This window comes from Delphinus delphis, chromosome 12 (assembly GCF_949987515.2).
Source record: "Delphinus delphis chromosome 12, mDelDel1.2, whole genome shotgun sequence".
NCBI classification, from domain to species: Eukaryota; Metazoa; Chordata; class Mammalia; order Artiodactyla; family Delphinidae; genus Delphinus; species Delphinus delphis.
In genome coordinates this window covers 53,873,766-53,893,536 of record NC_082694.2, presented here as the reverse complement: position 1 = coordinate 53,893,536, position 19,771 = coordinate 53,873,766, and the positions used below count along the sequence as shown (strand labels likewise).

The window sequence follows — 19,771 nt, the reverse complement described above, 5'->3', positions numbered from 1 at the left end:
GAGTCCTGTCTAAATATACACAGTGCTCAGGGGAAAGACGTCTCTGACCCTGACAAATCTGCGTAAATCACACTTCCATAGTTACAGAAGCCTCACAAAGGGAGGCCCGGCTCAAGATGCTGATTACATGTTCTTAAAAGCAACATACCTTAGAATAAGTACCCATGCCTGGCCTGGAGGCTGCAGTGGCCAGAGGGAGGGAGGGCCCTCCCCATGCTATGGGCCTTTTGGGGTTTGTTTTAGGCTTGTGATGTTACTTTCCTTAAAGAAATTAGACAGTTTTATAATTTTTTTTTCTTTATAGTATGAGCAAACAAGCAATTTTCAGGCCTATCCATTTCTTTGGGGCAGCCTCCAAAGTTTGAGTGGCCTTCTGGGGCTGGTAGGCAGACCCAGACCCCTTGGGGGCTGTGGGGTAGGTGGCATCTTGGGAGGGGGGCAGAGGGCTTCCAGGCGTCTCAGCCCAACTTCCTCCACAGCTCCTAGGGAGGCAGCTGAAATCTGGGGGGGAAACAAAGAGGCGGGTTGCTTTTTAAGATGGAAAGTGTACTGTTATTTCTACTGCTCTTTTAAAATATAAGCCAATAGGGGAAATCAAGGCTCCGTGACTGGGAGCAGGGTTAAAGAGAAGCCGGATGCAATGCAGAGGAAGTTGGGGTAAACGTGGCCGAGGACTGTGGACCAGGGAGGCCAGAGCGGCTTCCAGCACCCTAGGTCCTGGGCTCCAGCTCCCAGGCGCCGGATGCCCCCCAAAATCCGAGATCCTGGGGCGCAGCAGCCCGCCAGACCAGGGTCGGCGCGCGGTGGGCCCCATGATCTCATCTCTCCTTTCTTCCTCGCCACTATTAGTGCTCACATAGGCAGAAAGAGGCGGCCCGACGTGCACACCATGTGCAAACCCTGCCGGCTCCGCTGGCCCTCGGCCTCTCCTTGGGGGCTGGCCCTCGGCGTTCATGCAGCGTGGGGAGCCTCTCACCTCCCAACAAAATCCCCCCTTTAATTGCTCATCCCATTCAACAACTCTATGCCCATGGCTATTAAATTTTCTGGATCAACTTCTCTGGGGAAGAGGAAAAAAGAGGGAGCTCAGAGACAGTAAGAAAAGGAGAGAGAGAGAGGAAGAGAAGGGGGGAAGTGGTGAGATTAAGAGTTGCAAAGATTAAAAAAAAATTCTCTTTCCCCCCTTCTCCCTCTTTCCCTGCTCTCCCCCTCCCCCCCACTCTGGCTAAGTGGTAAAACCGTCCTTACGTTCTCGGTATTGATTGGCAGGGCTGACAGTGATTGGCAGCGGTTGCCGTGGCAACGCCACAACGACACGCCGCAGACCAATAGAAAAGCGAAACAAAATGTTTCAATGCTGCACTCACTGTGGATTTAGGGGAGATATTATGAGGCTGTTGTCATTAGGGCGATTGCTGTGGAATCGCTGAATCTTGACTCGGCGGTGGTTGGCTCTCGCTCGCTCTCTCTCCCTCTCCCTCTCTGTCTCGGATTCTCTCTCTGCGCGCGCGCACCGGGCCGCTCTCCTTCCTCCCTCTCTATGTGGCTGCGCGGGTGTGTGTGTGTGTGGATGTGTGTGGGGTGTGGGTGTCCCTTACGCCCTTCCTCCTCCCCCTCCTCCTCCTCCTCCTGCTCCCCCCTCCTTTCCTTCTCCTCCTCCCCCCTCTCCTCTCCCTCCTCCTGGTCCTCATCGCCCCTCTCCTCCTCTTCCTCCCCTCTCTCTTCCTCTCCCTGAATTTTCTCCTCTCCTCTCAGGTCAGTCCATGGTATTCCGCTCCCCCCTAGACCTCTATTCCTCCCACTTCTTGTTGCCAAACTTCGCCGATTCTCACCACCGCTCCCTACTTCTGGCGAGTAGCGGCGCCGGGAACGGTGCGGGAGGCGGCGGCGCGGGAGGCGGCGGCGGCGGGAACTGTGCGGGAGGCGGCGGTGCTGGCGGAGCAGGCGGCGGCGGCGGCAGCGGCGGCGGCTCCAGGGCCCCCCCGGAAGAGTTGTCCATGTTCCAGCTGCCCACCCTCAACTTCTCGCCGGAGCAGGTGGCCAGCGTCTGCGAGACGCTGGAGGAGACGGGCGACATCGAGCGGCTGGGCCGCTTCCTCTGGTCGCTGCCCGTGGCCCCCGGGGCGTGCGAGGCCATCAACAAGCACGAGTCGATCCTGCGCGCGCGCGCCGTGGTCGCCTTCCACACGGGCAACTTCCGCGACCTCTACCACATCCTGGAGAACCACAAGTTCACCAAGGAGTCTCACGGCAAGCTGCAGGCCATGTGGCTCGAGGCGCACTACCAGGAGGCCGAGAAGCTGCGCGGCCGCCCGCTCGGCCCGGTGGACAAGTACCGCGTGCGCAAGAAGTTCCCGCTGCCGCGCACCATCTGGGACGGCGAGCAGAAGACGCATTGCTTCAAGGAGCGGACTCGGAGCCTGCTGCGGGAGTGGTACCTGCAGGACCCCTACCCCAACCCCAGCAAGAAACGCGAACTGGCGCAGGCCACCGGCCTCACTCCCACACAAGTAGGAAACTGGTTTAAGAACCGGAGACAGCGCGACCGCGCCGCGGCGGCCAAGAACAGGTCAGTGGCGGGGCCCGCGGCCTGGCTACACTCTCCGGGGCCGGGGAGGGGGAGAGCGGTTGAAAAGAGGGTGAGCGGACAGGAGGAGGGAGGCCAGCGGCTGCCGAGCAAGCGAGAAGCCGAGACCTCCTGGTCAGCGGGAGAAAGTTTCTGCTTGCCCAGGAGCGTGGAAGAGGAGCGGGCGTGGGTGTATTGATTGCTTTGCCCTAAAGGGGCTCTCGTCAGGGTGGAGAGAGTGTGTGTGAGGTCCTGAGTGCCCATAACCCCTGGGTCGTGTCCCTGGGAGCCTTAGCCCTGCGCTGCACCCGCGCCAGCCTCCTCAGCCTGGGATCCAGCTCCGGGCTTCTCTGGAGCCTACAGACAGGGAAGGAAGGAAAGCGCTCCTTGCCACCTGGTTCTTATTTCCACGCATTGCAAAAACCCCAGGGAGGAATCCACGAACGTCTGGGAGAGGAAACTGAATCTGGGTCCCTGGCATAAAGGGGAAAGGCCGGTGGCCACCGTGCAGCACGCCTGTACCCAAAGCCTTGCAAGTTGCCTGACCAGGAGCAGGAGAGCCAGGCTGGGAGTGGAGAGGCTGTGTGTGTATGTGTGTGTGTCGGTGCTAGCCCTCCTGCTGAAGCCAAGGAGCATCCCCATGGTCCACTAAATTGGGAAATAGGAGCAGAAGCTGCCTTGCTGCCCGGCAAGTTGGCCACAAACTCACAAAGTTGCACTGGGCTTGACCTGTCAGCAGAGCTGGGCCTGGGGGAAGTAGGGAGAAAAATAAGAAGAGGGGGAAAGAGGAAAGGAGTGGAGAGGAAGAGGGGAAAGGAGGAAGTTGGGTTAAAGACCTGATGGAAGGCCTGCGTCCCAACCCTACCAGGGTAGGCACTGGGCCTGATGCACTGCAGGGAGCAGGGCTGCAGTTGCCGACAGCTGCTGGGGCTGGGGACTGGGTGTGAGCTCCTGGAGGGAGGGAGTGTGTTCCGTTTTAGGTGTCCCAGGCCTAAGCCTTTGGCCCTCTCACCCTTGCCTTTGCAGCCAACTTTTCGCCCGATGGGGGCAGCGCCCAGGGCCAGGGGAAGGCCTCCTCGCGGGGAGAACTGAGAGGCACTAGGTTTACGTAGCAGCTGCCTGGCCTGGGGAAGGGGCAGCCGGAGACGGCTCTGCACTCCCCTCCAGCCTTCGCTGTCTCCCGCTTTCCCTCTCCCTCCTCTTCCCCCACTTTTTTGCTCCCAGCTTCCTCATTTTCTCTTCCCCCGATCCTGCGCTCTGCTCAAGGATCCAGAGAGCAAAGCCAGCCGGTCCTACCAGGAAGAGGCGGCGGGCGAGCAACCCTCAGCTCTTGATTTGGGGGAGCTGAGGCAGGAGGCATTGAGGGGACCCAGAGGCACGTCCACTCCAGAGGCAGCCGGCTGAGTCGGAAGAGTCTCAGGGGCTGGGGGAGAAGAAACACCCAGCCTCTCCCCGACTTCTGCCCCTTCGGGGCTCGGCGTTCTTCGCAGTGTGCGCCCGGGCCTCCCCTCCTCTGGCGGCCGGCCTCGAGTTCTACCTCTCCCCCCGAGGCCCGCCCCGATTTGGGAAGCCTTGGGAGGCTCCAGAGAACGCCGGGGAGGGGAAGACGGGAGCCCAGACCGAGCTGGGGAGGCTGCAGCGCTCAGTGAGCCGACAGATGCCTGGAGGAGGGGTATACGCAGAGAGCGAAGTCGGGGGCGGCGGCGAAGGGCGCGGGGTTCGGGAGGCAGAGGGGCACGGACGGCTGCGGAGCACCGGCGGCGGCATGCCCGGCTTCCCGGCGGCACGGGCTCAGGGAGGCGGCTTGGCGGAAACGGGTGTTGGGGCTGCCGTATCAGGGCGGGCGCCGCTCTCTGTCTCCCGCAGGCTCCAGCACCAGGCCATAGGACCGAGCGGCATGCGCTCTCTGGCCGAGCCCGGATGCCCCACGCACGGCTCGGCAGAGTCGCCGTCAACGGCGGCCAGCCCCACCACCAGCGTGTCCAGCCTGACGGAGCGCGCGGACACCGGCACCTCCATCCTCTCGGTAACCTCCAGCGACTCGGAATGTGATGTATGATACCCAAGGCCGCCCTCCTCCCCCTCCTCCCCCTCCTCCTTCCCCTCCTCCTCCTCGACCTCCTCCTCTTCCTCCTCTTCCTCCTCCATCCCCAGAACAAACCGAAATCAGGATACACAATCATACACACACCCAAGTACACACACACTTCCACTCCAGCCAAAAATATATAAAAACCAAGGAAAATAACAAACGCAAACCATCAACAATTCCCAACCACCATCTACCACCACGGCCACCCCAAAGGACCGCGACGCCAACAGACAGTCACAAACGCTGATGCTGCGGGCAGAAAACATAAAAGAGGTGACAATTGTATACTTTCTAGGACAAGCACGGCTTCTCCTTTTGGTTCCCACGGACCCGGCACCCCACCTGCATGACGATTTATTTGTATCTGGGAAAATACTCTCTCTAGTTTAAAACGATTTTAAAAGAGTCGACTATACAAAAACCGACCGCCACCACGACGACAAGACGACAAAAGCAAAACAGACAAAAAGAAAAAAAAAAAAACCCTCCATCTCCGTTCGGAATTTGTTTAAAAAAAAGAGAACTCCTCGAGAGGGAAATAGCAAATGTTTCTCGCCTTTTGTTGCGCTCTTTTTTCCTCTCTAGCTCTCTTTCTTTCTCTGTTTTTAAGTCCAAGTATTGGTCAAACAAGATGCAATCTTCTGTTTTTTGTTCAGCAGACAATCATTTTCTTGTTAAGCACCTTTTTCTCTCCACTCTGTCACTGCCTGTGTGGGTACTGGTTATAAATGTGGAAAAAGAATAGTTATGACTGTAACAGATTTTTATTTTTATTTCAAAATTTTATATGAATTATGTATATCTTAATGATCGGTCATTTTCCCAGTTTGTAATATATGTGTAGAAATTGCCTGTATATGATATTGCTTTTTCTCCTCTCCCTTTCTCTTTCTTTCTCTCCCACCCTCTTCTCCCTTCCCGCTCACCTGTCTCTTTCCTTTTTGGGGTTCCCCTCCCACTCGATGTTCCTGGCATCGACTTGGCAGTCAAGGCGTGGCGTGGCGTGGCGAGCTGGGTTAGGAAGAGGGACCCCTTCGCTAGCGAAAGCGGAGAGTGAGACTGTAGTATTCTTATGCAAAAGCTATTTCAAGTATTTCTTAGCTGCTTTGGAGATATCTCTCACTCCCCGTAGGGCGCTTTAACTGTTATCTTAACTGCGTGTTTATCTATATGTAAAAACTTTCTAAAGCAAATACAGTATTCTCCATTTTCTTATCACTCCCGGTTACTGGTGTTTTTATCTGCCCCTGTGCCGGCAGCCCCGGCATGCAGCAGCCCGGCCTTCGCTTCCACTCCAGCTATGCCACCGGAGCTGGAGCAGAATTTTAAGACTGTGTCTGAGCTTTTTTCTGGAGAAGGGGAGCGGAGGTGGAAAGATGGGAACAGGCCCTTCTGAAAAGAACTAAAGCCAAATCCCGAGCGAAAAGGCAGAGAGGGTGCAGGGAGAGGGGATTACGGTCGGTTTCTTCAGCGCAAGATGCCAGGCCTAGATCCCCAGGAACTGCAGCCTTGCCGCGGCCCTGGTGGGCCTTTGGGAGCGTGTTGGCGTCTTTTGGTTGTTACTGCCTTTTTTTTTTTTTTAAGGGGAAATACACAAGTTTGCCAAACGCAAGCATAAATCTAGACCGGAGGTGACAGGTTTTCTCTTCTTCTGGGGGTGGGGTGGAGGTCGGGGGACAGCTGTAGGCCAGATGAGGAGGGTATAGAGAAAGCGAGGAGGTAGTTGGAGTTTAGGGCCTAGAATCAGGATGGACTCCCTCCTCACCACCCGCATGTGCGTCTGTGTGACTGTATGACTTGCCTTATGGCTCTCTGTCTCCTTGAAATTTCTCTTCGTCTTTTGGGATCAACTGGAGTCTCTCGAGCATTTCAGAGTTGGGTTATACTTTAAAACGACCCCCGCCCCCGCCGAAATCACTGCCTTTTGCCAACCAGGTTCCCGCCGGCCCCTGGCCTCCCCGTCCCGCGCGGGGGGTGGGTTGAGGGCCCACAGTTCCCTGTGTTGGGGTGGCTGGCGGTGCCTCCGCCGCTCTGGGCCAGGCCGGCCTGTGCCCCAGGAGGAGCCGAAGAGGTAATTTCAGAAAACTTGCCTTCACTTGAAAGTCCAATTTCCAAAGCGAGTAGGATTAGGGAGAAACGTGCCTGGAATTTCGCGCCGGTTTCTAAACTAATTTTGATTTCCGATTTCCTTTTGTCCCCAGCCCGGCAGCACCATTGGGTTTACGTAGGCCAGGCTGGGCAGAAAGGCGGCCAGGCCGGGAGGTGCCCTGGGCGCAAGTGGGGCCTTGTGCGCCCAGGGCATGCGCTTGCGTGGAGAAGGTTCCCGCGTGCGTACTTACTTAGAATCAGGGCATCCAGACGACCTCAAGAGCTTCCAAGTTCTGTGGTCTGGCACGCAGTGTCAAAAGCTGTGCGTGTGTTCACTGCCCGGGGAGACGTTCCTCGTGGAGCCACATTTCAGGCAATAGTGACCCAGGTAGTAGGAATTTGGGGAAGGGGCTGCCTGGGTTCTACTCAGCCTGGGCCTCTGTTCTGGTGCACAGAATGATGTCTGGGGTGAGGGGCTCGTCCCCTACCCTCATTTTCAAATGGCCTGTCACATACTTGACCCAGACCTTGGGCCTGGAAACCCAAGGCGTGGCTGCCTCAGACAGTGTGGAGTGTCTGGAAGGACCCTACCCAACAGACTGCCCAGAATTGATGGGTGGAAAGAAAGGCATGGTGCTGCTAGAGGGTGACCCCTGGAAGGGCCTTGACTGGTGACACTAGTGAGCAGATGCCTTTTTGTCTGGGGACAGGGGACAAACAAACCAGTGTTACTAAAATGCTTCCTTCTCCCAACGTACCCAGCAGAGAAAGCGTTTGGGGCAACCAGTGCCCATTCCTCCTTCTCCACCTCAGCCTTGGGGGCCTAGCCCCGTTGGGTGTCACCAGCCTGCTATCTGTCTTGCTGTCTCTTGTCTGCCACTCTCATCTCCTACATTTCTACTAGGTCTGTACAAATACCAGTACTGCACTCTGCACTTTCTGCCCTTACCTAAGGATTCCCTGCAGGGGAGGCATGAGTGCTGGTTGTGAGTGGTGTGGATGTGTGCAATTCTGAAAGCTGGCTTCCACCAAGCAGTCAAGGTCTACATATAAAGGGGTGTGTATGTGTTGTGATGTCTGATATAAAAGTGTGTACGTTGAATCAGTCAGTGTGTGCCCAGTGTGTGTTTTCATGTCTATCGCCTACAGGGTGGGTATCTGTGGGAGGTTTGGGCAGCTTATATGTCCCTAGTTCTGCAAGGAGTGGCTTAAGTACACCTACAGGATACGTGTGTGCAGGAGTTTCCGTGCAGTGGACATGTGTCTTGTGAGTCTTGAATCTGGTGTGGACATGTGTGGGTTCCCTTGTTCTAGTCAGTTCACAGATATGACCGCCAGGCGGCTGCCCACCCCACCTCTAACCCTCCTTCCTCTCCTTTGAAGGAGTGGGGAGTCACAATGCGTCTTCTTTGACCCAGAGGGCAGAGGGGAGCTGGGCTCTTTGGCTTCCCCAGTCCACCCGTTACCCTGACACACTGCGGATGTTACACTGGATTTGGCCCCTGCCCCTTTAAACATCAGAGCGAGGGGAAAGAGGCCCCTTTCTGGCCAGATCTCTCCTTTAATCGGCTGCCTGCCCATTCTCTTTCTGGGTCCCTCAAAGCCACGGCCAAGGCAGTCAATGTCCCAAGGGCCGCCAGGGTAGAGCTCGAGGGCAAGGCCTGACTGAAGCCCTGCTGGGGAAAAGCCATCGCAGCTGCTAAATGTAGTCCCCATGGCCTGGGAGTGTTGCGGATTCTGCCTTGGCAAGGGGAGCGGGTGTGCCCATGAGTGCTCTCGCATGGGCCTCAGCAGGCTGGGTAAGCAGGCCTCAACGTTCATGCAGCCCCTCTGTCCGGGCCAGCCCGTGGGTCAGCTTCTCTCCAGGTGTGCCAGAGCCGTGGCACACGCCGCCCGGTCGCATCCCTGCTTGTGCGCCGCGCACTTCCTTCTGGTGCCCCAGCCAGCGCACTCTGGCTCGGAACCTTCCCTGTGTGCATAGGCCTCTGGGTACCTGTATCTGGGTCGCCTACTCTAGGGTGTAAGGGGCTTGAAGAATAACAGCCAATTTGGGAATATTTTCTTCGTTCCTGCCTCCCTCAAACAAAAACAATGGTGATCTGGGATTTGCACCAGAAACCTGAACGGGAGAATGGGATGTGAAACCCGGGAAAATCTGTATCAAAGGCATTGACCTCTAGAAGCCGCCTGCCCGAGGGAATATAGGTCATTCTACCCCTTTTCCGGCCTGCTCACCTCTCCCTCCTCGGCCCCGCCCCCAGCTCTGCCCACCAGGCCCCTCTTCTGGCCGTCCTCGAATCCTGCAGAATCGACTGCCCAGCGCCAGTGCAGTTGATTATCCCTGGCGAGACATACAGCTGATTAAAATGAAATGACCTGGAAGCTGCTACGGCGCGGGGTGGGGATGCTGATCAATAGTGGGATTGGAGGCGCAGGAGCCTGGCCAGTCTGGGATTGGTGTTGGAGGCCGCGGACCAGCCAGGGATGGCTGGACTTTGGACGCACGGAGGGCTCCAGTGATGGCTGGGAGGGCCAGGCCCAGGCCTAGACGAACCAAGTGGGGGTGGAACTGGAACCCTAGTGTGGGCTGTGGTAGTAGAGTGGCTCCCTCATCTTCTTCTGAAAGGAGAATGGGCCAGCCTGGAATATTCGGGACCCAGCTCATCGCTCGGGTCACTGGAGCTCACAGCCTAGTCCCAGACCCGTGGCGCATTGGGTGTGCTTGGCCTCTCCAAGCAGGGGATGTCTGTATCTTCTCCCTCTCCCTGTCTTTCTCTGCCTCCTTCCCTGCCTGGGTCTTTGTGTGGCTGTCACCTGAGGCACCGGCTGCCACCTTGGGGACCTTCCCGGGCCCTCCCCTACCCCCTCCACCCCTAAGAGTTGGGGCTGAGATGTCCAGCCCACCAGGGATGCTCGCCCCCAAGTTCTTGGGCTCAGGTCCCTCAACTTCCCACGGCCCAGGCCCCTTCCGGCCCCAGCTGAGTTGAGCCTCCTGCCCCAGTGCGCTGGCCGGTGCGGGTGTCTGGCCCGAGGGAGGGCAGGAGAGAGGCAGGGAGGAGGGGAGCCGTGCTAGCCGGGGTCCGATTTCTCCGGTCAGCTGAGCACAACTTTCCATTCGAGTGTATTCATGCAGCGGCTGATTGAGCTCGGCTGTGTCAGGCGGGGCTCCGCAGGAGCAAGCAGGCACAGCCAGGCTGACAGGCTACGCCACACACACACACACACACACACACACACACACACACGCACACATACTTGATTATCTACACAAATATTACCCCTATGTTATGCACACATCTCAGCCCCAAGCCATGTCATCACAAACACAGTAGAGCCCTTTCCCTTATACATCCGCCTGCCCCCGGAGCAGTTTCCCAACATCCGTGGACCTCCTTCCCAGCACAACATAGGGCCTGCCTTTCTGATTTCCTCTTTACAGATTCCACATCGGTCCTCAGACACAAACACAAGAACCTTCGTTCTCCTTCTCCCCTGCAGGCACACTCTCCAGGGTATGCACACTCCAAACTGCACAGATGCACACACACACACGGCCAGTCTCACAATCACATCCTCCTATTGAGCTATCCAGAGCTATTCACACCACTAAAGAAACACATCGGCATAAAACAGCCTTAGCACCAAGAATGTTTAGAGCATAGCCTGTGATACACAGTGAGCTGGGGCTCACCAAAGGTTCACATACGAGAAAAGGAGCAGATGAGCAATAAATACAGTCAGAGAACACAGCCACTACACATCCACCAAAACAAACACAAACACAAAACAAACAAAACATACGCAGAGGAAACCCTTAGATACACAACATACTATGCAGCAACCCAAAGACATAACAGAAATGCCACCCAGAGACACTTCAACCCCCAAACCACACAGCCTGACTCCAGGCACTCAAATGCCACCATTTGCCCAACCTCACGCACTCCCAGCACACACATGTGCAAACACACACACGTGCAAACACACACACACCAGGCTAGGACCCCAAAGAATATAGGCAGAGAACTACATAAACACCATCAAAGAAACATGCGTAATCTTGGGAGGAGTCAGGTGAACAGGGGCCTCCATTGTATAATCCAGAACAGGAAAGGAAGGGAGAATAAAGAAGTGGGAGAGAAATTATAGAGAGGGGAGACAAGCAAAAGGAGGAGAAAGAGAGAGAAAGGATGGGGGAGTTGAGACAAAAAGTGGGGAGGGGCAGGAAGAGAAGGACCAGGGGGAATCGGGGAGCAGCTACTTCTCGGGCTCAGGCAGGGGGAGGGCCAAGCCCGGTGGCAGAGAGGGGGCCTGTAAGCCCAGGAACAATTCCATCTCCAACGAAGCGCCTAGGGGAGCCCACGGACTTGTGGTTGGTTGGGCCTGGGAGGTAAACTGAGTGCTGCCAGGGTGCAAGGTGGCCTGGGGCCCCAGACTGACCACTCCCCTGTAGTCTGGGGAGTTCCGGCGGCTTCCTCTGCTCAGGAGAGACCCACCCAGTCAGCACCCTCCTCACTCCTCTGCGTCCTCAGCAGCGTCCCCCCTCACGCTGCACACTCTCAGAGCCCCCCACATGACTTCACTCCCACCACACACGCAGCCGCTCCCTGCACACACACAGGCACACGCACTGCCTCCCACCCCCTTGCACAGAACAGAAGCAGTCTCCACTCCCAGCAATCTCTCCACCTTTTACAGAGAAGTCCGTGACTCTCACGGATTTATACACGCACGTTTTTTTTTTTTTCCCGGAAAAGGGAAGGGCCTAAACCTGCCGGAGTCTAACCCTTCAGACACTGAGGACTTTATAGAATGTGGCGGCAAGAAAGGAAGGCGCACCGCAAGTCACGTACACTTGTATGTATGGCCTCAGGCTCTCACTGCCGGGCTCGGGAGAGAGCCTCTCCGCGGGGCCGGAGTCGCTCTACAGACCCCAAAAGCTCAGGTGTTCTCCTCCCCTTGGAAAAGGTGGGCTCGGGGACGGGGATGAGTTCTTGGACCCCTGGAGGTGAAGGAAGCGGAGTGTGTTCGGCCCAGGAACCTAAACAGAAGGTCTGAGGGGCCGAGGCAGGGCCGACGCAAGGCCCAGCGGTGAGCGGAGCCCGGCGGTGTCGGGGGCCGGCAGTCCCCTGGGGTCTGGGAGGATGCCGCCTCGGCTCGGCGGGCGTGCGCTCCGCTCCCCTCGGGCCCGCTCCGCCTCCAGGCCTCCGCGGCGCTCTCTGGCGCTGGGCCTTTGTCCCAGCTCCTCTGGCTCGGACTCCGGCTTTCTTCTTTCAGGACGCTGGGAGGCGCTGTGACCCAAGCCCCGGCCTCTCGGGGCCAGACGCCCCGCTCCTCCTGTCCCGCCGCCTCTCCCCGCCCCGCCCCCGCCTCCCTTGGATCCCCCGCGGTGCTGGGCAGCCCCGGGCGATGGCCCGGGTGTTCCTGGAGGCGGCCTGGAGCCCTTCCAGGCCGGCAATAGCTTTAGTTGGTGGGATTTTGAGATGACTATTTACCGTCATAACTAATTTCCGACCTTTGTTGAACAGAAATTCTTAGCAGGGCCCCTTGATGACCGAACGCGCTGCTAATTACGGGCGTGCGCGCCCCTGGCTCCGCAGCCCCGGACCCGCGCCGCCGCCTCCTGCCTGCCTTCGCCTGGTCCCGGACGCCCTGGCGCGGCAGGGCCAGGCTGGACTAGGGGGAAAGGACGGACCGAGGTATACCTGCGGGCGTTCGGAAGCCAGGCCCCGGCCACCACGGCCTTTCTCTGAGGTGGAAGCGGCTTTGATTACAGGGGAAGGAGAAACGGAAGCTCGGAGAGGGCCGCGACTTGGCCACTGTCACACAGCCAGCCTGTACCTTCACCCCGCCACCCTGCGCATCCGGTGCCTCCCTCTGGTCTTCCTCGCCCGTGCGCTTCGCTAGTTGAGGAAATACTTTCCTAAGAGCCTTATTTGGGCGCGAAAGATTAGGAAAAATGGGGGAGAAAGGAGTGGGGGAGGGCGGGGAGCAGCGGCCCCAGGCTCTGCAGGTCCGAGGGCACCTTCTCTCACGCTCCTGAACTTGGACCTTGCAAGGAGGTAGCCCCAATCAAAAAGCACCTCCTACAGGGCCCGGTTGGGGGAGAAGCGCCGGGCAAAATGCTACGTGATGGCTTTCTATGAAGCCCAGTGGGTGAGCGGGATTTCAGCGGGCTCCTTTCCCAGATTGGACTGGGCTCTGCTAGAACCACCAGTGCTGCCCAGTGGCGTAGGACTCCGTGGTGTGTGATGAGTATGCAGTGAGACTGTCCACATTCCCATGAGATGCAAGAGGAATATTTACCTCATGCCCTTGTGACACTTCTGCCTGTAGATGTGCCAGAGGGGGAGGGACATTGTTGAGAGCAACGTATGCTTGTGGGTACCACTGCGTCCAACTTAGTCCAAAAATAAGACCTGAGTGGAGAGGGAGGGCCAAGCACAGTTAAGCCTCGCCCTCAAGTTACAATCCAGTGGACAGTCGAGGTACCACTGAAAAACCAACAAACAGACCCCAAGAGCTGCAAACGGAGTATTTTGGGGAGGCAACTTGGAGATTAATTACAACTTTGGGAGCAGGAACAGGAAAGGAGCAGAAGAGATGGCTTTGGCCAGAAAGAGCAATTGGATTCCACGGAGGAGATGCCAGGCAGGAACTGCAGGAGCGAAAGCACGGAGGAGGTTGCATTCTAGCTCAGAGCAGTGTCGTGTGGCTGGCGCTCAGGTGCACAAGGAAGTCTGAGAGAAGTGGGAGTCTGGGTCCAGCTACAAGATAAAGTAAGTTGTGTGGGCGTGATCCCATGGGCACTGAGGAGCCAAATAAGGCCTTATGGAGAGCTTTAATGATCATACCCAGAGCTCTACTTCAAGACTTGGAGGGAGTGAGGCTGTAGGCTGGAAGGCAGGTTAGGAGGCTATTCCCATAGACAGGCAGGAAGTGAAGGGGACCCGAGATAAGGCTGCAGGGCTGGTTACAGACATTCCCCAAGGAGTAATGAGGGCCAGTGGGAGACCTACGGGCTCCCTGAGGATGTGATTTCAGTGTTGGTCCCCTTTTCATGGATCTGTGACGTGGTCCCAGATTTCACCTTCTAACCCCAGTTCCACCAGAAGCATCATGACCTTCAGCCTCTCAAAAGTCTCACACGTCCTCCTTAGAGGGGTCTATCGGTGGATCTCGAGCCAATCAGACCCGTGCACCTTTTCTGGAAACCCTTACCCTACCGAGGATGTTAGTGGCCAGGTCTCCTCCCATACCCACCACCGTCCACTTTAGTCCCACCTCGCAGCAACATTCACTCTGAGGGGGTGCTAGGGTGAGGAAGGACGGCGAAAGCTTGAGCCTTAGGGCCGAGGCTTGGCGATCCTACGGGGAGTAGTTGGTGTGACCCGAGGAGACCAGTACACTAGGTGAATGGGAGTGTGGCCTGCAAGCAGGATCCCAGAGAGTCAGGGATGGAGAAGGGGACCCAGGACTCATGCGTCTGGAGATTCTTCGTCTTAGCGCGACGGGCTCTGCGCAACTTCTATGCGCGCAGCCGTCTGCAAACCGTTTCCGCGCGTTGTCCGGGTCTCGGGCTCAGGGGATCCAGACGGCCTAACGCGGGAATTTGCCGTTTGAGCCATTGGGACACTAAAGAAAGCTTTCCAGGCTGCAGAAAGCGCTTCGACGCGGAGAAGGCGTCGGCCTCAAGGCAGCTTGGCGATCTCGTTACATATCGTTATTGGAGGAACGGGGTTTTAGCGAGCCAGAGAAAAGTTCAAGTCAAACTCAAGTCTCTTGGCATCGAGTGCTGCGATCCTCGCGGCCTCTCCGTCTGCCCCTCTTGAGCCCGGCGCGTACGCGTGACCGGGGGAGCCTGCGCGAGTGGGCGTCTGGTGCGTGGCCTCTGTGTGACTGCTCGCTGGCACGTGTTTACTGCGTGTGCGTGGGTGTGACAGGTCTCAGAGAGTAGGACGGGGAAACCTCAGCTTCCAGACTCGCTCTCAGGTCCTAACCTGGGCTGTGAGTGGGAACGCGAAAAGATGAAGGCGGACCACGGCTGTGTTCCGCAGAAGAGCTCAGGACGTGAGCCCGCCCTCGGAGAGATCGGGGAGGAAGAAGGGATCCGTTCCCCTGCGGGTGGGGAGGGGTCGGGGTGGGTGCAGAGGAGAGGAGCGGGGCAGGGCATCTAAATTCCATGAGTCCCTCCAGAAGCTTCCAGACACCAGTTTAGGAGCTTTTCTGAGCTGGACACCCGAGGAAGACTCGTCTTCCGCCTCCGGGACCCTGAGATCCTGGCCCTGGCGCTCAGCTTCGACCCCGCGGTAAAGAGGCGGGATGCCCTTCTGCTCCGGATGTGCGCGCCCAGGCCAAAAGCAGAACCAGGTCCGAGGTGGCAAGGCAACGTGCGCTCTGGGCCATTGGCGGGTTTTTGGTGCCACCTCGCGGCGGCGGCGCGCAGCGTCTCAGCCACCTGCGCCGCGGGCTTTGGCTACGCAGTCGGGCTGCGGGGGGAGGGGCGGGGTGGTGGTGGGTGGGGCTGGCCCTGAGGCCTTTGCTTTTCCTCCTGGTTTTTCCGAGCACCGCTTCCCCCAGAATCGCCTTTTTCCACTTCTAAAGGGGTCTGCGATGGGCCGTGCCCTGTCTTATACCGAAGTCCACAGTTCTGCGTCTATGGGACCCTCCACCTTGGCCTGTGGGATTTGGGTTCACCTTCCCAGATCCTTCCTCTCTCTTTACTATGTGGTCCCGGAGCTGCCCGCCTGGACTTGTACTGCGTGTCTCATGCAAAGTCTTCCTTTCTCCAGCACTATTCACTTCCTCTCCCGCAGATGCCTCCGGGTCTCATCCAGATGGCGCGTGGGCCCTGCTTCCACCATGATAGCCCATCTGGCGGGAAGCCACACTCACCTAGCACCCACTCATCCCCTCCCCAACTGCTCGCTGAGTGCCTGCTGTGTGCCGGCGCTGCGTTACACTTCTGGCACAGCGCGTGGCAACGTGGACGCTGGCCATGCGATCATATTTTACCGGAAGCAGAGAAATGCCCCACACAAATTGATTTCAACGCCCACGTGCAAGCATGAATAAAGAGAGATCCCAGAGGAGGGCATCTGAAGCCGTTCTTAACCCTTAAGTACAAGTTTTCCAGGCTGGTGAGGAGGAAAGGACCATCGGGCACCCATGAGCTTGTCCGAAGACACTCATGGGTGCGGAGAGGGACAGATGCTTTCTTGGGGTGCTCCTTGGTCTGATGGTGCCTCCTCTGAACAGTGCAGCCAGCCTTGGCTAATGTATTTCATAGGATAATAAAACGTCAGAGGTCAGAGGAGCCTGTGGAACCACTTCCTTCCCAGTTTAAAGCGATCAGGAAACAGACTCAGGATGGCTCAGGCTCTGGCCTTAAGTACACAGTAGGGTGGCCCATAACTCTACAGAGTCCCAGAGAGTGCGGGAGGAGGCTGGGCTCCATCGCCAGGATCTCAGCGGGGGAGGCCGGTGGTGGGAGGGGGCAGGCTCCATCGCAGGCTCTTTTCCTTTCACAAGGATAGTTTTGCTTGCCTGCTTCTCTCTTAAGCAGCATAAATACTGCTCTTCAGTCTCTTCTCGACGAATCTCAAACTCAGAAAGCTCTGTTTTTGCTTGTTTGTTTGGTGTGTTTGCTGCCAAAACTATTTGGCGGCAAAATCTGCCCTAAACTGAAGTGAAGCTGTTTATAGTCTTTATTTATCGGTCCCACTTGGCACCGATATCAGATGTTTCACTGTGGAAATACTGTGTTTGATTACAGGTACTGCTCTGTACCCCCAGGGTGGTACTGTAGAGTATGTCAGACAGGCACAATTATATGTATCTTCCTGAAATCCCCCAAATTCTGAATTCCCAAACACATCTACCCCAAAGGTTTTGGGCAGGGGATTGTGGTCTATTGGATTAAGCCTGTATTGTCTAAAGATAAGAGGTTCATGGTGAGACAGGAAGGTGGGGGAGTTAGAATTTAAATAATGTACGTGGATGAACCACAAAGGCTAAAGTACACAGGAAGGTAGGTCAGGTTGGCTGTGACGCAGGGTCACAGAGCCAACCCATCAAAGCTGGTGGCATCCCTGAGGGCCCGAGGGGCTAGGGTCTTGATTTCTACCCAAGCTGGAGAAAGCAGATAAATCCTGGTTCCTGGCATCAGGGGCAAAAGAAGGAGCCTCGGGGCCCTCTAGGAACACTGATCTTTCTGCATGTCTTCCTGCCATCCAGTTGGAGGGCTGGCCCAGGCCCAGGCCCTTGTCTCCAAACATCTTTTTCCTCCTTGACACATCCAAGCCCAGTGTAGGTTTCTACGTCATGGTTAGTTGAGCTGACTGGCTCCCAGGTCAAATTTGGTCCATGGCAAACTGACTGGCATCTTATGAAGTTCCAGGTTATCACCAAGGAGGGAGGAGGTCCAGGCTTCCTGTGGTCATCTGGGCCTTTCTGCAGCAGCAGGACTGGTCAGCAAGGGGGCGGGAGCTGCCCTATGTTCAGACCTGGTGAGCTGCGTGGCACTGTGTGTGGTCTTATAGGTGAACCTCCAAACAGTCTTTGGACCTCATGAGCGCTGGCTCCATCCTGCCTGCCCTTCTGTGGTAGAAGTCAGAGGACCTGGAGGGAGGTGGACACAGAGTATCAGCCTCCTCTGCCCCTGGCTGGGGATCCCCTGGGCAGCTCAGTGCTGGTGAGAGAGAGAGCAGGTGGGCAGGGAGAAGGGTTAGGATGAAGGCCTGGAATGGGAATGAGGCTGGGTCTTTCTTCTTCTTAGTCCGGGGCCTAGGTCTGAGAGTGACACTTACTGCCTTAGTCAAGGCCCTGTGGGGTTGTCCTCGGTGAGCTTTTTTTTTTTTTTAATTGGAGTACAGTTGATTTACAATGCTGTGTTAGTTTTGGAGGTACAGCAAAGAGATTCAGTTATACATATATATATATATATATCCATTCTTTTTCAGATTCTTTCCCATTATAGGTTATTACAAGGGATTGAGTAGAGTTCCCTGTGCTGTACAGGAGACCCTTGTTGGTTATCTATTTCATAGGCAGTAGTGTGTATCTGTTCATCCCAGACTCCTCATTTATCCCGCCCCCCCGCCCCCCGGCTTGGTGAGCTTTGGTCAGTGCACACAGCCTCCCGAGCAGCAACAGCAAAAATGTAAAATTGCCTTTTTCATCCGAGTGAGCTCTAGAATCTTCCTCCCAAACGGGGGTAGGGTTAGAAGGATGGAAAGTGGAGGAGGAAATAATCAAGGCCTGAAGAGGTTTTATTGTTTTAAACGGTGGTAAAATACGCGAAAGGTTTCCCCTCTTTAATCATTTTTAAGTGTACAGTTCAGTGGCATTTAGTGCCTTCACAGTGTCATGCAGCCACACCACCATCTAGTTCCAGAAGGTTTTCATCAGCCCCAGAGGAAACCCCATGTCCATTAAGCAGTCACTCCCCAGGGTCGCCGCCCCCCTCTCCCCAGCCCCTGGCAGCCACCAATCTACCCTCTGTCTCTCTGGAGGCACCTATGCTGGACATTTCATATAAACGAAATCCTACTGTACGTGGCCTTTTGTGTCCGGCTCCTTTCACTTATAATCTTTTCAAGGTTCGTGCATTTCTAGCGTGTATCCTACTTCATTGCTTTTTATGGCTGAAAGATACCTCATTACATGGATATGCCGCATCTTGTTTATCTATTGATATCTATCAGTTGATGAAAGGGGATGTTAGCCCCTTGCCAGGGGAGGACTGAGTTAAAGGGGGAGGACCTGCCAGTGATTGTGTTTTAGCTACGGAAGAAAAAGTCATCCAGGCTGAGCGTACTTGGCTGTTGTAGTTTTCAGGGGCCTCCTCCCCAACACACATCTTGCACACCCTGTTATTTCCCAATATATCCATGTAGAACAATTCTATCCTGACCCTGAATGAAAAGAGGAAATGGCGCTCAAAGCCGCCCAGGAGAGGAGATGAAGGCATCTGAGGGCATTTGGGGCCAGCGGTGGTGGTGACAGTGAAGTCCCACCTGGAGCTCAGGAAGGCTCGTGGGGCAGCCTGGGATGAGAGAGCAGGCAGCCGGGTGTCCTGCTCCATCCCTGTGGGTTTCCCCACCCCTGCTCCCTCTTCTTACTGCAAAGTCAAGGGGAAGATGCAGCCTTCACCTTCACTGGAAAAAAGGGGCTTGATTCAAGAGGCTTCAAAGTTGAAAAAACAAAAAGTTTCCTTTCAAGGAAGTCTGCAGTTCTGCAGAGATTAGATCTCTGACTCAACTGCTAGGCTGACCCCTTGCTCAGGGCCAGCTCTCATTTTGTTTTTAAAATAAATCTATTTATGTATTTTTGTCTGAGTTGGACTTTGTTGCCGCACACGGGCTTTCTCTAGTTGCAGCGAGTGGGGGCTACTCTTTGTTGCAGTGCGTGGGCTTCTCACTGCAGTGGCTTGTCTTGTTGCAGACCACGGGCTCTAGGCGCACGGGCTCGTGGGCTCAGTAGCTGTGACTCGCGGGCTCTAGAGTGCAGGCTCAGTAGCTGTGGCGCACGGGCTTAGTTGCTCCGCGGCATGTGGGATCTTCCCGGACCAGGGCTTGAACCCGTGTCCCCTGCACTGGCAGGCGGATTCTTAACCACTGCACCACCAGGGAAGCCTGCAGCTCTCATTTTTAATGGCCATTCTCTCCCCGAGTTGGGCTCTCCCCTTGATGCCAGCCTTTACCCTTTCGCAGGCCAAGGGAAACACTGGATTTCACCCTCCAGGTCAGGTTGGGGACAGCCAGGGGCCCACTACTCTCAACCCTGGATGCCTCGGGGAAAAGTCCATCACTACCATAAAGCTACGGATAAGGGCCTCAAGCTTTCACCTTTTACATGAGAGACACCACCCCAAAGGAAGGAAGAAAAGGAACATTGATTAACTGCTTCCTGGGCATCAGGCAGTGTCCTAGGTTCTTTCACCATCATATTTCTTTTAGTGCTCCCAGCACGCTGGGTGATTAGTATTTATATCCTCATTGTACAGTTGAAGAAGTTGAAGGCTG

General features: G+C 56.2%; 1 protein-coding gene across 1 annotated transcript; it reads left to right on the top strand.

Moving 5' to 3' along the window:
- Positions 1-1,763: 1,763 nt before the first annotated feature.
- Positions 1,764-4,625, top strand: SIX3 (SIX homeobox 3). Its single transcript, XM_060027589.1, has 2 exons — positions 1,764-2,569; positions 4,433-4,625. The coding sequence occupies exons 1-2, from the start codon at positions 1,764-1,766 to the stop codon at positions 4,623-4,625; spliced, it is 999 nt and encodes a 332-aa protein (XP_059883572.1).
- Positions 4,626-19,771: the final 15,146 nt, after the last annotated feature.

What these genes read in the sequence shown, in the direction of transcription:
- SIX3 (XM_060027589.1), top strand. Translation starts at nt 1,764, where the DNA reads ATGGTATTCCGCTCCCCCCTAGACCTCTATTCCTCCCACTTCTTGTTG. An exon ending in GCCGCGGCGGCCAAGAACAG is followed by an intron (nt 2,570 to 4,432) that starts GTCAGTGGCGGG and finishes TGTCTCCCGCAG; the next exon opens with GCTCCAGCACCAGGCCATAG.